The 16,319-nt window shown below is 39.8% G+C and overlaps 1 protein-coding gene across 2 annotated transcripts; it reads right to left on the minus strand.

The window, feature by feature from the left end:
• Positions 1-2,239: 2,239 nt before the first annotated feature.
• ABCG8 (ATP binding cassette subfamily G member 8) lies at positions 2,240-16,287 on the minus strand. Of its 2 annotated transcripts, XM_068676695.1 has the most exons (13): positions 16,033-16,287; positions 14,892-14,996; positions 14,022-14,178; positions 11,852-12,090; positions 11,294-11,426; positions 9,599-9,868; positions 6,990-7,155; positions 6,817-6,909; positions 5,725-5,924; positions 5,524-5,600; positions 3,857-4,124; positions 3,240-3,367; positions 2,240-3,156 (listed from the first exon to the last, which is right to left on the minus strand). In XM_068676695.1, the coding sequence occupies exons 1-13, from the start codon at positions 16,093-16,095 to the stop codon at positions 3,019-3,021; spliced, it is 2,037 nt and encodes a 678-aa protein (XP_068532796.1). In that variant the 5' UTR covers positions 16,096-16,287; the 3' UTR covers positions 2,240-3,018. The 2 variants fall into 2 exon arrangements, with proteins under 2 accessions (XP_068532796.1, XP_068532798.1); XM_068676697.1 differs by lacking the exons at positions 14,022-14,178; positions 16,033-16,287.
• Positions 16,288-16,319: the final 32 nt, after the last annotated feature.

The raw sequence follows: 16,319 nt of genomic DNA on the forward strand, positions 1-16,319 counted from the left end.
ATCGCCGGGCTGGCAGGTAGCGCGCTCTTTGGATGTGAAAACTGACTCACCGCGTTTCTTGGGATGTAGCAAGCTAAATGTCATCGTGTGAGGAACAGATAGTACTGTGAGTTTCGTATGGTTTTGCTTGTGATCTGTAGTCTCTGTGTTGAGATTGTTGCAGCCTGCTTGAGTTTTGGTTTTCCTGACACAGGAAGCATAGCGAGGGGGGGACACAGCTTCTACTGACACAGGGGAATCTAAGGAAAAAGAATGGCTACCCTGAAATTTGAAATCAAACTGCTGAAATTATGGCATTCAGCCTTTGTTAGAACTCAGGAAGATTTCCATCCGTCACTAACCACTTGTTCTTGCAGCAGCTCTGCTGTTGAAGTGTGAAACCTTTTCTGCATGCAACTTGTGTGGAGCAGGACAGGAACACAGAGGCCAAAGCCTACGGCATAATCTTCGCCCCCGGAGAGGCGCATAATTCCCCTACACCTGTAGCGTTTTTCAACTCCTGGGAGTGCGAGTGGGGCAGGTTGTGTGTCACCCGCCCACTCTTCCCATTGCTCTTCCCTGTACACAGCCCCACGGCATGCTATTGTTAGATATGAATGCTAATTGCTGGTATTTCAAGGCTCCTATCTTCTTATTGCTAAAGCCTGTAACAATAATCACAGCCTACATTCCCCATCTCTAGGCATCAAGGAAACAAGATATGATCACAGGCAGTGTGCTGAAGTAATTGTAGTATATAGAATATGAGCTTTTTCTGTGTAAACACAGGCCTGGCCACATCCTATGATAGCTCTTCCTACACTCCATAAGATGGCTGTTCCCAGGCTCACAACTCACGTCCCCATTATGTATATATCTACCCTTGTCATAACACCACCTCTGAAACACTCACACCGTTTGGTCCTGCTGCATAATGTTAAGAGGGTGGAATTTTAAATTGAAAAAGGCTGTTTAAGTAATGTCAGCAGCCTGACTAATTTCACAAAAGGAAGGAAATTCAAAGTTAAGGCTATGGTATATTCTTATCTAGATGCCTGAAGATTTCTGTGCATGACAATATGCCCCTAAAATTCAGAGCTGTCCCTTATGTCTTTAATTTCTCCCATTGTGTCTCTCCTTTTTTTTATTAAACATCAAAGTGAATTCACAACAGAGAGTCAGCCTAGAATTTAATCCTCTAAATACCTTGAAAATAGAGGTTTAGACTAGAAGTACCAATATATACCCTTAAAACTTCAGTGTAATATAAAAGAGATTCTAATCACAACAGATCATTACAAAGAAGAGTAAACCACTTTAAAAAATTAAGTGTCTTAAATATAATAAAAAGGAATAATTAAGAATCAAACAGGAAGCTGCTACTCTGACAATTTAATGATGCTGAATTGGACTGAAAGAATTGGCTTTGCCATTAAAAGGCAATGAAAATCTGATAATTTCAAAATGGCACTAGGATAAGATCAAGCATATTCTTCCAAATCAAATGCAGCAGAACCAGGAAGAAATGGTTGAATTCACCTCAGAAAAACCTTGAAGTGCTTTGGACTCCTGCTGCTGCCTGAGGCTGAATCTCTTATTTTATCAGACCTGCTTAACATCTTTAGACTGGGGTCTTCCTGGGAATTTATTACCCCGTGGATCCCATGGAAAGCAATGTGGCAGCCCTGCTTGCCAAATGGAAATAATTCAACGTTGATGTTCTTTCATTTTAATTTCTTTAAAGAATAAATAAAAGAGGATTTACATAAGTATCCCGTATCCATAGTCCATAGCACTAGGAGTTTTCCACTGCGTGCAACATATCTGTTCTACTTCCATTTAATGATGTGCTTTGCTTTTTTGATGCATATAAGCGCAGAGTTATGCACTGTTTAAATGTTTAAAATCAAGCTAATCAAGCTTGATTTTATGTTAATGTTAATGTTTAAAATCAAGCTAATTAAATGTTAAATGTTTAAAATCAAGCTAATCTTATAAAATATTTTTAACTGTACATCTAATTTGCACATGTAGTTACTGTGACTGTGTGTGGATTATAGCTATCTATTTACTGTTATGAATTTTCTGAGCATTTGTGTCTTATGGCTGAACTTAAGAAAGCGCATAAGTACAAGCATTTCAGAGGTTGCACCATTAGATTTTTAATTATTGGGTGGGCAGTTTTGGTATTTTCTACCTGTGAATCTTAGGAACCAAAACTGGCAAATTGCTGTGTCTAGTAATATCACAGAGAAAGATGTGATTAATAATCACTTTGCGTGTATTTATACTGTAAAAATAGATCCAAAAAGATAAGAAAAATTATCTGTTAAAAAAAAAAAAGTACTTTCTCACTGTATAGATTACTTTGGGCATCAACAGCATCTAACTGGAACACAAAGGCAAAGCCTTCAAACACATAAGCAATTAGAAACAGCACGGAATAACTTAATACTGGTGTTTTTCATCCACGCGTGTTTTCCCAAAGCTTCAGTGAAAATTTTTATGTTGCTTTCCTCTGTTTTCCTTCTTATGAGTAGTGAATGCAGAGTATGTGCTGCAGTAAGTAGTGTTTTGTGTGTGCTGATCCTACTTCTCTTAGAGCTCTTCTGGTTAAGTATGTGATTGCCATGCATTCAAAGATTGTGACCTAGAACATCAGCTATTACAATGTGGGATCGGTCCTTTTAAATTGGCAACTCATAGCTCAGAATATTTCAAGGTGCATGCAGTGCATATAGGTGTCACACATAAAACTGTACACCAAACAAACAAATTAAAAAAAAATAAATGGAAAAACCACCATGTTAAAGTCTGAATTTTATCACGGTTTGTCTGAATGGAGGAGCACAACCTGGCTTCCAACTCCTGGTGTTCTGCTGCCATCCTGTGGCGAACCGGACTCGCTTCGTACAGCGGAACTCAGCAGGGATCTTCTCTCCCAGTGCCTTCGCAAGGGTTACCAAAAGTAAATTTTGGGCTTGCCATGTTTTCTTGCAAGGAATGTTGTAGCCTGCTGCCCATCTGCTTGTCTTACTGTTACCAGTCTTGGTTTGATTTTTGCTTGATGAATCTTAATGATAAGTAGTATAAAAGCAGGAAAACAATAATATTGCCGCCAAGGATGAGATAGCTTACATAGAGAGGCTGTGAATCCAGGCCCATAGACTTAACTACCTGCAATCACAGATATGAAAAATTAGGAACTGAATTTTTTTTTTCTAGTTAATTACCACGATTTTTATTAGAGAATGACTTACAAGTTTTCCTGGAATGTGAAGAGTAACGTTTCCAACAGTCATTTCATATTTGGCTTCGGTGAACTGAATTTGCATCATGCCTTGGAAATTCCATCTTAGAAAAGACACTTTAGAAACCCAAAATGGAACTGGAAAAAAAAGTCAGAAAAAAAATCATATAAATAAGCAAATTCCTGTCTTGCTGCCAAATAGGTTTGTCTAATTTCTTGACAACCGAAGGCTGTATGATAGCTTATTACTGGACAAAATGGCAGATACACCCTATATTATTACACAAAGATCAAAAATTACGGGAGAACATATATCTATCAGACTCCCATTATCAACTCAAGTTCTTCTACTGAAGATCTTCATCTACTGAATATAACTTGATACTGAATAATGTAGGGACCAATTCAGACTTTCACTAGTGCTTTTTTCAACCAAGCTTACTGTTACCTCAGCTTCAGAGGGAGACACTAATGTAAAATGAACTCTACTGTCACTATCCATGAAGATATTGCAAAGGTGGGAATAAAAGAGGGTTTTCTTGTATGGGACTCAGCCTCACTACAAACAATTGCTGATGAAAGCCATTGACATTTTCATTTGGAGGGGTAGTGGGAGAATTCTCTTACCTGTCCAGAGGTTTTCCAGGCTTACCACAAAACCACCACTCAGGTAGAATGATGTGAAAAGGACGTTGCCTAAGAAAGCTGAGAGCTGTAAGGTTGGCAACAGTGCTGCCACCCAAAGTGCCATCCCGCGGGCACAATACACAGCCAGCCACACCGAGAAGAAGTTCAGCAGGAAATGCTCTGGGTCAGGCATGAGGTTTGCCAGCCAATAGATGGGAACCCCGTAAATTAGAACAAAAGCGCAGTGCTCAGGGAGTTCCCCTAAAATCTGTTCAGAAAGGAGGGAAAAAATATATTAAGCAATAATCACAAAACCTTCTGAGATGCCCCTTAATGTACTTATGGACTGTTTAGAAAAACTTTGAGAAATAGTCCCTTAGAATACAATCATCTCCTCTTTGGTTGTTTTCAGTAACAACAGAGATGGAAATCCTTGCTAATTTTTTTCCCTAGTTATGATAATTTCTGTAAATGTTGAATTGTTAGGCTTCTTCTTACAGGTTGAATGTCATATTTTGTTATGGTTTTGGCAGTTTCTAAGAATTTAAGAGAATTTCATGAAGAAATGGTGAGCTTGAGAGCAGTAATACTGTTACTGACTCATTGTAGGTGTACATTTTGTCCAAATTTGGTTGAACCTAGCATGAGATGAAATTTGAAATAGGCTGTTGGTCACTTCACCACTTTGTCCCAAAGGTAGTCCAGTTAGTAACTTCCTAACTCATTGCAAAAACATGAATATGGTTTAGATTTTCTCAAATATCTGAACATATATATTTTATTTATATACATGTGTGTGTATATATACAGTATATATAAAAATATATATACGCACTATATGGATGTCTGCATATATCAGTTATTCCTATATATGTAGATATGTGTGTATATACATATGCATGTAGTATTATGATTATTTTTTACCAAAGAAAGTTGCTACTATCCTCTAATACTAAGGTTGTAACAAATTACATCGATTCCTGTATGAATAATGTGCAATTTTTGTGACACAATGCAAAGAATATTTTTCTCTGGCAACCACTAATAAGCATTTAAAATCTTGTGCAGAAATGGAAACCTAAATTACAGATGCCATGGCAGGCAGAGCTCATCTCACAGTGGCAACATCACAAAGAAGGGATTCTTCTAAACCCTTGTGAAAAAAAAGAGAATGTAATTTTTCTGAAGTTCTAATTTGTTTCCAGGAAATCTAGCTCTTTATACACTTAATACAATTGTTTCTCTCTGATCAGTACAGGCCTGAACAAGTACTGGAAATCTCAGTAAGCATTTTGTCATTTCTATTTTACTTTTGTTGTAGCATTTAATATAAATACTCTGTTTTATAGATCAAGACATAATCAAACCTTCACAGATGTTTCAGCTAATGAATCATTCAGGTACATAAAATGATGAAACCACCGAAGATGACTTTCAAGGTTCCCAAATTTTTGCCAAACAACCTTATGGATGTCAGCCATGACATATGGCAACAGATACAAAGTAGTTTGAGATTTAATCAATTAACACCAAGGAAGCAAGAATGGTAGCTTTAGCTGGCAGACACACTAGAAGAAGTCTAATGCAAATGCAATTATTTATACAGCAAGGCTTCGGAATATTCTTTAAGCTATCTGTGTGTATTTCCTGGCATCAAAACCACTTACCTTAGCAAAGAAGTATGGGCTAACGGAATACATTCCACTTTCCAAGTCATGATAAAGCATAGCTCTTTCTGAATGACCTGCAGGGTAGAAGCAAACAGGTTCATTTCATCCTAGAGTTGCATTTATAAACATAATTTTTCATTGATTTGAGAGCTCTCTGATTGTGATTGTTTAAACATTTACAATAAAGCTCACACTTACATTTGGCAATGACATCCAAAATCACTGTGAATGGGATTAGTGCACCTATCATGTACAACAGTGCTGTTGTGTCACGAATAGAGAGTCTGCTTTCTCCATGGCCATAGTACAAAAATCCTATTAATAATGACATGATGAGGGCCTCAACTCCATGGACTAGTAGTGTTGAAAGATCTCTGAAGTCATTGGAGACTTGACGACTGGAAAACAACAATATTGATCACAAGGTATAGTCCTTACTAATGCCAGATATATTCAGATATATTGCCCCAAGTGCTCTGCTAACAGCAGTTTGTGGAATTGCTGACTTTGAGTAGGTTGGGAGTTTGCCCAGTTCTGAACATGATTTTATTTAATCAAAGCTGCTGAGGATTGGTAGTGGCCTACTTTTTCAGGTCTGAAATGCTGAAAGGGTGAAGCCCGTGGCAGCTGGAAGATCTCATTTTGAAGACACAGAAGCAATTATTTCAGCTAAAGCCTCTTTGTTAAGGGCCCGTAGTATACACTAGTACTAGATGTTACTATCAGTGATGTTCTACATGTATTAAACCACTTGGTTTTATTTCTTTTGAGAACACAAGCATGAAACCCAGCTACCACTATCCATCCATGCTGGCTATACTCAGTGAGTGAAGCCTGGCTTCGTATCAAGGCAGAGGTGTGAGGATGGCAGCACCTAGGCCTGCCACACGGCTGTCTGGGCTTGCTGAGGGTTCAGTCACTGCGCTTTGGTGTGTGTGTGGAGATCAGGACGGTGGTACCCAAAACTGGGACACACACATTTCTGAGCCTCAAGGCTCCTGCTGCCCAAAGGTACAGGCTTGCAGCAGTGTGAGCTGGAGGTGATTTTTGTCTGGAAGGAGCCCTGGGACAGAAAGCAAGGGGCTGGACATCTGGCTGCTACCCACCACCCTGCTCAGAGGCCTGGCGTGAGCCAGTATAGGAACACCTCAGCTCCATGGCTCGCTCAGGCCTAGTGCTAGTAGTGCTAGGTGTGCGCTTTCAGCACCTGCTCAATTCACATTTTGTGCTTTTTAATTTTTTAAAATACAAGTGAACATGATACGTAGTTGTTTATGGAGGTAAGGTTACCTTAATAATACAGTGAACTGCCTTAAGACGCCTGGTAACTGATTGCTGGCATGGTAAGGCATGTGGATAGCCTCTTCTGATTTTACAGGGGAGCTGTACAAAAGAGGGAAAAAAAAATTAGCCAAAGTTGTAGCAGTTATTCCAGATCTGCCATATGATATTATTTTCTTCACCTTTTTTGGCTGACTGTGTTCACAACGTTGTCGTCTTCATTAGCTTTCCATAAGAAATCATCAAAAGTCTTGATTTTTTCTAGGAACAAGCTGGCAAGAATATTTGCCCTTTTTCGGCTCTCTATCTCCTTTTCTGCAGTCTGTTTATCGATGCTGGCCAAATCAACTGCAAGACATTATTTGACATAAGTCCATAAGCTACAGCTGTGATAACTTTATGATGTGTTTAGAATCAGAGATTATATCGTGAACAGACAGTATGAGCTGTGTGCATGCATTAAGCTACAACAGTTAAAACTTTTATCAGTTACTTTAGGTAGATACTGAGAGCTTAAGAAGAACATTACCCAAGGAAAAGATAGTAGCAGCAACAGTAATTCACCTAGCTTTATTTTTTTTTTTTAACAAATTATTTTTTAAAATCTAAACTTGTAGTAGTGTTTTCCAGTGCTGAGCATCAGTGTCGAGCACCACTACCTGATACTTCACAGACGCTTTCTGGGAGAATTATCTCTGTGCATCTGGTAATTCCTTACGTTGAGCTGACTGTCTCCATTGAGCCACATTTCAGCAGGGGTCCATCAGAGAAATGAGTTGTAACCTGCCTGCCTTCTCTCATTCTGAGACTCTCCTGTTTCTCTTACTTGCCACACTGCCAGCATTTGTGCATTTCCTTCAGGTCCTCCTCCTTGCTGTGGCATCTTTAGCTTTCCCGTTCCATTTCCATCTTCCTGCAGCCCATATTCTCTGCCTTTCCTGTGGGTGGTGGCTCAGTGCATTGCACTGAATGATCTTTCACCTCCCTTCCTCATCCCCACCTGCCTCCATGTCACAGGGGTTCATCTTCTGAGGACTGCCCTAAATGCTCCATTCCCATCCAGGTGTGCTGCAAGGCCCCCCACCCAGGGCTGCACTGAGCTGGGCAGGACTGCTCTGAACCACGTTGGTGACAAAGGTCTCTGTTGGGCTTGACATTAATTTCTGTCTATCTCTGCATAGCTGATAGGCATTCTGATATGAACTGACACGTAAGCAGAGCTGAAGAGGTTACTCCAGAGCATTGTAGTTGGTGTCTGTACAAGGCATCCTAAACAACTTGAACGCAAAGACCTGAAGGTAAGAATTGAACCAACCTCTGGGGTAAAAGACTACTGCCATTAGATTAACAAGGCCATATTCCCTTTGCATGTTGGGAGGAAAAAAAAAAAAAAAAAAAAAAGGGACTTAGAGCCATGCAGGTTTTTTTGTTTGTTTGTTTGTTTGTTTTTGAGAAGAGGAATCAAATGTTACTGTTACTGTGTTTTGTTTTTTTTTCCTCCTCCCTTCCTATGCCCTATTGGGCAACTCTCATCTTTCTCATTTCCTCTTCAAGGTATATATGATTACACACCCTGGGAAACTGGCTTCCTATGTTTATTGAACAGAGTTCATAGAACTGACTGCATGAAAGCAACTGATCAGTTCCTGCATGTCTTTTATCACTGAGGATAAAAGTTTCAACCAGCTGAAACATGGGAATAAGTGTGATAAAGTTTTGGAAGAGTTGCTACACCTGGCACTGTTAAGAGGGTTATTTAAAACTGATTTTTTCCTCTCTCTTGTATTTGCTATGTTTCCTGCATTGACAAATGGGGATCATATTCACAGAATCACAGAATCACAGAATTTCTAGGTTGGAAGAGACCTCAAGATCATCAAGTCCAACCTCTGACCTAACACTAACAGTCCCCACTAAACCATACCCCTAAGCTCTACATCTAAACGTCTTTTAAAGACCTCCATGGATGGTGACTCCACCACCTCCCTGGGCAGCCTGTTCCAGTGCCTAACAACCCTTTCGGTAAAGAAGTTCTTCCTAACATCCAACCTAAAACTCCCCTGGTGCAACTTTAGCCCATTCCCCCTCGTCCTGTCACCAGGCACGTGGGAGAACAGGCCAACCCCCACCTCACTACAGCCTCCTTTAAGGTACCTGTAGAGAGCAATAAGGTCGCCCCTGAGCCTCCTTTTCTCCAGGCTGAACAAGCCCAGCTCCTTCAGCCGCTCCTCGTAGGACTTGTTCTCCAGGCCCCTCACCAGCTTCGTCGCCCTTCTCTGGACCCGCTCAAGCACCTCGATGTCCTCCTTGTAGCGAGGGGCCCAAAACTGAACACAGTACTCGAGGTGTGGCCTCACCAGAGCCGAGTACAGGGGGACGATCACCTCCCTAGCCCTGCTGGTCACACTGGTTCTGATACAAGCCAGGATGCTGTTGGCCTTCTTGGCCACCTGAGCACACTGCTGGCTTATATTCAGCCGACTATCAACCATCACTCCCAGGTCCTTCTCTGCCAGGCAGCTTTCCAACCACTCATCTCCCAGCCTGTAGCTCTGCTTGGGGTTATTGTGCCCCAGGTGCAGGACCCAGCACTTGGCCTTGTTGCACTTCAGTTCAAAACTGAACTTAGTACAATATTGTTGACAGTGACAAGGCATTTCTAAAACAGTTATGGTCAATAAAAATCAATGTTAGCTGATAGGCTTAAGAAAGCAAATGACTTCTAATAATCTTTCTTTTTTTTTTCTTTTCTTCTTTTTATGGCAGTACTTTGTCAGTACATGATACTAACCGTAGAAATCTGCAGGGTTGCTGTACCTTGGGCAGGGATAGCCTAGTTCTGTGAAATATTGGACCATGTCCTTGGCTGTTCCGGAATAGACAGTGACTCCAGAAGACATCAGGAGAACTAAATCGAAGAGTTGGAAGATATCTGACCGGGGCTGATGCAGTGAAAGAAGAACTAATCTGTTTCCTCTGGCCAGTCTGGATAACGTTATCACAAGGTTATGTGCAGTAAAACTGTCCAGTCCAGATGTGGGTTCATCAAGTATCAGAATTCCTGCCAAAGACAGTAAGTTTAGCTGTGGAAAACAGCATGCTTGATTTGGAAAATATGGTATTAGCATGAGAAATCTCACTGCTATATTCCTTTTTTAAAAGTACAAAGTATATTTCACACCAGCACCAGGTAATATTCAACAATGGCAACCTCCTTCCACTGTCTCATTGAACATAATGACTATGTAGTAGGTACTTTAAATTTTGTCTTGGTCCTATTGGAAACAAGAGTAATGTTTCTGATTTTCACTGGAATGAAGATTTAGGTTCCTTACTAAATTAATGTTTTACTCTGCAGTTCTTGCACTTTGCCTGTACAAATGTGAACATTGTATGTGAATATACAATAGTAATAGTTTTATATTCTGCCTGCTGAAATATTTTAATCTATATTAAATATACTTAATTGATATTTAGACCTTTTTTATGTGTAAATCCTCAAAGTATTAATTTACGTAGAGCATGCTTTGGGAGGAGAAGCTACTTCATGCCTGTTCACACCTAGATACCAAGAGATTTGCATAAAATTGAATTTTTCTTGTTTTGCAATTGGTTGCTAAAAATTTGAAAGGGTTTTGTTACTTTGCAGTGTTTGTGTTGCCAGAAAACTTAATGGCCTCAGTCAGCACAAGGCACTGTCTGTACACAGACATAGTTTCTGTGCTGAGGGGTGTAATGCGTGTTTGAAATGTAAAGAAATCTTTACTTATTTTTCCTAGAACTAATGTTTTTACTTCAGTACCAACACATCTATTCGTGAGCATTGCTTCTTACTAAAAATGCTTCTGCTTTCCCTTTATTTGCAAAATTATAATTCTTTATCAGCAAAAAAAATCAGATACATTTCCCAGTGGAAGTAGAGGAGCTGATAGGAAATCTCGCTCAACAAGAGGCTGAGGTAAGATCAGTGGTGCTGTTGATATGTGTAAGAGCAGATAGGGAATTCATTCCTGCAAAAGCACCTGTAGATTTAGCCTTCTCTTTTGCTTCCAGTGAAAATGACAAAATGACAGAAATTTCTAGTTCACCTGTAACGAGCCAGCCACATCAGAGTTGCACAAGACCGCAATGAGTTCCAGTGCTACCAAGAAAATGACCCCTTCCCTTGTTAACATTGTACTTGTGCGTAGGCAGAAGTCAAAGAGGGCTGGCTCCTGAACCACTCTTTTTATATAACCGTGACTATAATAATTACATTATAATCTGTGGTCAGCAAGAGTTGGGGTTTAAGCAAATGGATCAGTACACCCTCAACTGTGCCTGATGTTGCCATGAGGAGTGAACATCTGGCAGAGGAAAATGCAAGATCCATTAAGTGTCTTGAGAAGTGTATGTGTGTCTGGCTTTTCCCTGAACCCTACTATTTTCTCTAACCACCCCCAGTGGTTTGTGGGGGGCACAAGGAAGGTGTCAGGGTTTTGCTCACCTGGGTTCCAGAGCAGCTGCACACCGATGCTCACTCTCCGCCTCTCACCTCCTGAAACACCACGGAGGTACTCGTTGCCTACCCTCGTGTTTGCACACTGCCGCAAGCGTAGTTCTGCTATAACATCTTCCACCTGGGGGGATCCAAATGGTAACAGGGATAAAACAGTTTCTTGACACGTTTCTGCACAGATAAAGCCAAAAAATATAGTTGACGTAGTTAAAATTCATCTGGATATTATGGTGCTATTTGATCGAGAGCCAGTTGAAAACAAATCTTGATTTTAGGGATAACATTAAAAAATGCTCAACGACCAGCAATTTAGTTCATCTTTCAGCCTCTCTAATGCTTTCTCTAGATTGTCATTTTTTATTAGCATTGGAACAATTGCTGGTTTCTATCTTGAAAAAGGAAAAAGATTCATAATTCATAATCTACATATATATAAAAAAAAAAAAGCCAGATTAGCTGTTCTGACTCCAAGCACACAGGATCTCTCGGATAGTTCCTGTCAGATGCATTTTTGACAACTTTATTTTTTTCCAACAGCTTAATTACCCTTTTTTCTCTTTGTGAGTCTGAGAAAAACTTTGGAAGGCGCAGTTTGGCAACGAACAGTAGCGTTTCTCTGACAGTCAGGTGGGGAAGCAGTCGGTCATCCTGCCGCACGTGTGCAATGCATTTCTTGACAAGCTGGGGGGTGCTGGGTTTGTTATTGATCATGATTTGACCAGACTTGATTTTCCCTGCGTGATCCCGGCAGGTTATCACGTCAAGCAAGGATGTTTTTCCACCACCTAAACAATCAAAATTAGAAAACAAATTTCTAGGGCATCCATTTGAAAAGTGATTTAGTCACAGAGAATAGAAGTTTTCATTCCCTAACGTCTTTTCCTCAACACCTTGTGTTGCTTTTCTAAAGCTGCAGAGGTGGAATGATCTTGAAAGAAAATACTGACACCTGACTGCAAGCTCATGATCAGGAAACCTCTTCCATCCAGAATGTATTACATGGCTTTAACCTTTGACATGTCCTAGGAGAACTGGGTAGCTGGCTTTTGAGAACAGCTCTGAATTTAAGAAGCAAGATCTCTGTCCGCTAGTTACCATTCTATATGTATGGCTGCTGGGCTGGCACCTAAATGCTTTGCAGAAGTTTGCTTTGTGGAGGGAATTGTGAATTCAGAAACAGCAGCTAAGCAGTTTAAAGACGAAGGCACTGAGCAATTATACAGCTGATAAGACTCTGAAGCATGACTTAGATAACTGTGATTTAAACAAGACAAAAAGTCATTTTAATAATTAAGAAAAAGTTGGCTCATGCTCAGAGGTAAGGAAAGTAAGTCAATGAAAACAAAACCTGATTTGGATTTAAATAGCAAATGACTTTTTCCCTTATGCCATATGATACTTTATGCAAACACACAGAGCTCTCATTATGATTAGATATCATTCATTTCCAGTCTTCCTGTTGAAAAATTAACTCCACACTTGTTGCTTAATATACATGTTAAAAAAAAAAATTAAAAAAACTTGTCCATCTGTAAACTACATATTGCTATGTTTGAGTGGCATATTGATTGCCATTGACAGTGTGAGACTCATCAGCAGTTTAATCCACTTTACTAAGGCATTTGATGAAATAGATGCTAAACAGCTTTTTAAAATAGCTTGACTAGTTTGCTGAAAGGGTTTGTACCCAGTGTACGTTACCTTACAAAAATCTAATATCTGTAAGTCAATGTTATTTCATCACAATTTTTTTCCTTTTGCTATGGGGCATCTCTAAGGTACAATTTCCAGTACATTAGATATGTGCTAAGAAAAATCCCCCATAGCAATGGGAAAGAAAAACCTCTTCTGTAGAAATAATGTTAAAACTTCTGTGGCAAATATGTTTTGTCCTTCTTTTTCAAAGAGAGCATCTTCACTGAATCACTGAGCTAACCTAATGTAAGAGTTTAGTGGAAGCACAGCATGTTTTTTTGTGGTTTTGTTTGGTTTACTTTCAAAGCATAGGTACTTATTACTTCAATTTAATGCATCACATGTCTACTTCTTATCCCCCTAGATGAGCTAAGTCTCACTAACCACTTAGGGCAAAGGCCAACTCTCTATTAGGCAACCTCATCCTTGAGAAGATTAAACCATTACTACCAGAAAATGAAAGGAAAAAAAAAAAAAAAGATGCAAGAAACCAGAGCCCCAGTTTTCAGACACTGTAAGCCAAATAGAAGAGGCATTATCCTTTCTTTTCAAGTTTCTGTTAATTAATCTGAAGGTGATAGTTTATTCTATAAGACCTGTTTGCATGTGAAGGGAATTGCTGCCAGTTGCAACTGATCTTTCTTACAGGGTCTGGCCTCATGTCTGCATTGTTACTGGGTAAGGTCTGCAGTTTGCCTGTTTTATGAGAGCCATGAAGCTGCTTCATGTCTAACAGAGATGGGGCTGCAGAACATAGTTGTAACAACACTGCACCTCGAGAAACACATGGCAAACATACAAGCCATAATATAAAAGTTTTTTGAAAATAAATTCAAAATATATTTTTCCAATATGTTTCTATTTCTCAAAATGTACATTTTAAAGAATGTATTTAAGTGACACGTTTCCAGTAGTTCTTTGTCAGCTAGATTATGCCATTCAGAAGACTGAGGAATATTGGTTTTGATTGTGTGTGTTTTATCTAAGAATTAGTCAAATCATGAAACTTGGTTGTTCTTACCAGTGCTCCCTATAATAGCTAGCATCTGGCCACTTTGAACTTTTAAATTCAGATTCTGGATTACTGACACACGAGAATTAGGACCTGAGTTCCAGGTCCATGGCATTTGCATCTGCGTGAGTTTCTCATACCAGGGAATCTGGGATGCCGTGTTAACCTAGCAAAGAAAGAAAGAAAGTCTCTCTTCAATTCCTACATTAAACTACTTAACATTAAATACTTTCAAAGTTGTAATAAATCAGAGAATATGTTAAAATAATATTGTTAATATTCAGAAATATAGACAAAAAATCTTTTTTGGACATGTATGGTTTTCATCCTTTGCTTCTTATTTCTGATAATCATTAAAACTATCTGTCCTTTACCTTACTTAGGTAGTTTATTGCTATTGTATATTCTTAATTTTTAATACAATTTGAAATGAATCAATACTGAAAACTGTGAAGCTTACTTTAGATGCCATGTGGCACAAAAGTGAAAAAATTCACTGGCTTCCTGAAATCCTCCATATGTTTGTCATCCTCTCCTTGTCTCCTGCATGCTCGTTCTTGCCAGCAAAGGCTCCTGCTCCCTCAGTCCTGAGAGGAATAATTTAGCTCAAGACTGAGGGAAAACAGAGCCTAGAAATGGACCTCTTTTCCTGTATCATCCCTTAGTTTTACTAGATATATTATACAACAGCATAGTTTAGCCTCACGTTAGTACCGTAGCCAGGAGTGTGATTCTCCTTACAAAACATTTGTATATTTGATTGTGCAATATTTGCATGAACATCACCTTTATACTATTTTTAAGAAGGCTTGCTTAATGAAACAGGAGCTGCTGGATAAGTTCCCTGCTGAAGGGACGTACAGAAGGTAGAACTTTTACCTGATAGTTGAGTTCTTTGACCTCAAGAACATTTGATTTTCCGCTGTATGTGAAATACAGGCTGTTATCTTCTTCAGAGCAAAAGATACTGTCCTGGGCCTTGGTCTGGAGAAATTATTGGGTTAGTTACAATAGTTAATTATAATAACTAAAGAGTTGTTAACATTTGAGTTCAGAAATGGAGAAACAGAACGGGAAATATATTTATGGTATATAAAACAGTACTTCTGATAAGTTACAGTGGTACAAAAGCATGAAGGGTTGAAATGAGTTATCTGTTAATCAGCATGAAATGCCATTTCTTCTAGAGGCATGTGAGATGGCCAAATACGCTGTGTTGTGGTGGTCTATTAGCTTTCAGTTTAAATGGGTTTATTTTCAACGTGGAGACAAATGCCATGCTGCCATAAAGAGATTAGGCTCTATTTCTATTATTGAGAAAAAAAGTGGATGACTCCTGGAATTTTAATGTCTACTGGATCAAAATGGTACATATTGAAATTCATATTTCATAGCAGCTAAAAATTAAGGTGCACTGGAAGTATGTTCATTATTTAATTAATCCATAGTAACCTGAAGCAGCTAATTCACCATCACACACAGAGAGAAGATAATTTGCTAATGTCTGTGCTTTCAAAGAGTAAATGGTATCTGCGAATAACGTCTTCTCAGTAAGAAAAAGTTAATCAGACAGGGAAATAATTTAACTAACCAATTTAGTGAACCACCATCTTCACTACAATCTCTGCTGAATAAATGTCTTGTAAAATAACAGGCAAAAGGCATGTTATCCTGAGTCAGCCATCAGAGATCAACCTAATTCCTGCATCCTTTGGCATTTCAGGGGATTAAAGCTCTTCCAGTGGCTCATAGTCTGGGTTTTCATTTCACCCAAGTTGTGTAACTCTCAGATTCACCTGAGGGCTGCTAGAAGAGCTTCATTTCTCCCGTTCCCTGTCTGGCAGACGTACTGCTGCTGGAGTTGTCTGGCAGATGGTGATCACAGCCTGTGCACAGTTCCTACCTTCACAGCAAGCAATGCTGACTAATCTCTTCAGTGCAGGCATGCAGCAGAAAGCAGCGTGACCCTAAGTTGTCTGAAAAGCAGCACTAAGGGGTCCCTCCCACCAGTCTCACTCACCTCCTGTGCTGCCTGGCTCCAGCCACCACCTTCCAGCGGGATGTGCTCGGGGGGTCCCTCCATGGTGGCAGTGCAGGGCCGTGCACCCTGCAGTGCTCTGGCGATGGGTTTGTTGAGAAGCGGGGCGAGCCTTCTCCCCTTGCCTTTGAGCTTGGCTCTTCCCAGCCCCTTTTGTTGCAGCACCCTGTCCCCTGGCACGCTGCGTCTCTGCGGCTGGTGTGACCCTGTGGACAGGGAAATACTCCCCTGCTCTGGGACAGGAACAGCTCGGGCTAAAGGTACATCAG

The sequence above is a fragment of the Anas acuta genome, chromosome 3, assembly GCF_963932015.1.
Source record: "Anas acuta chromosome 3, bAnaAcu1.1, whole genome shotgun sequence".
In the NCBI taxonomy this organism is placed as follows: Eukaryota; Metazoa; Chordata; class Aves; order Anseriformes; family Anatidae; genus Anas; species Anas acuta.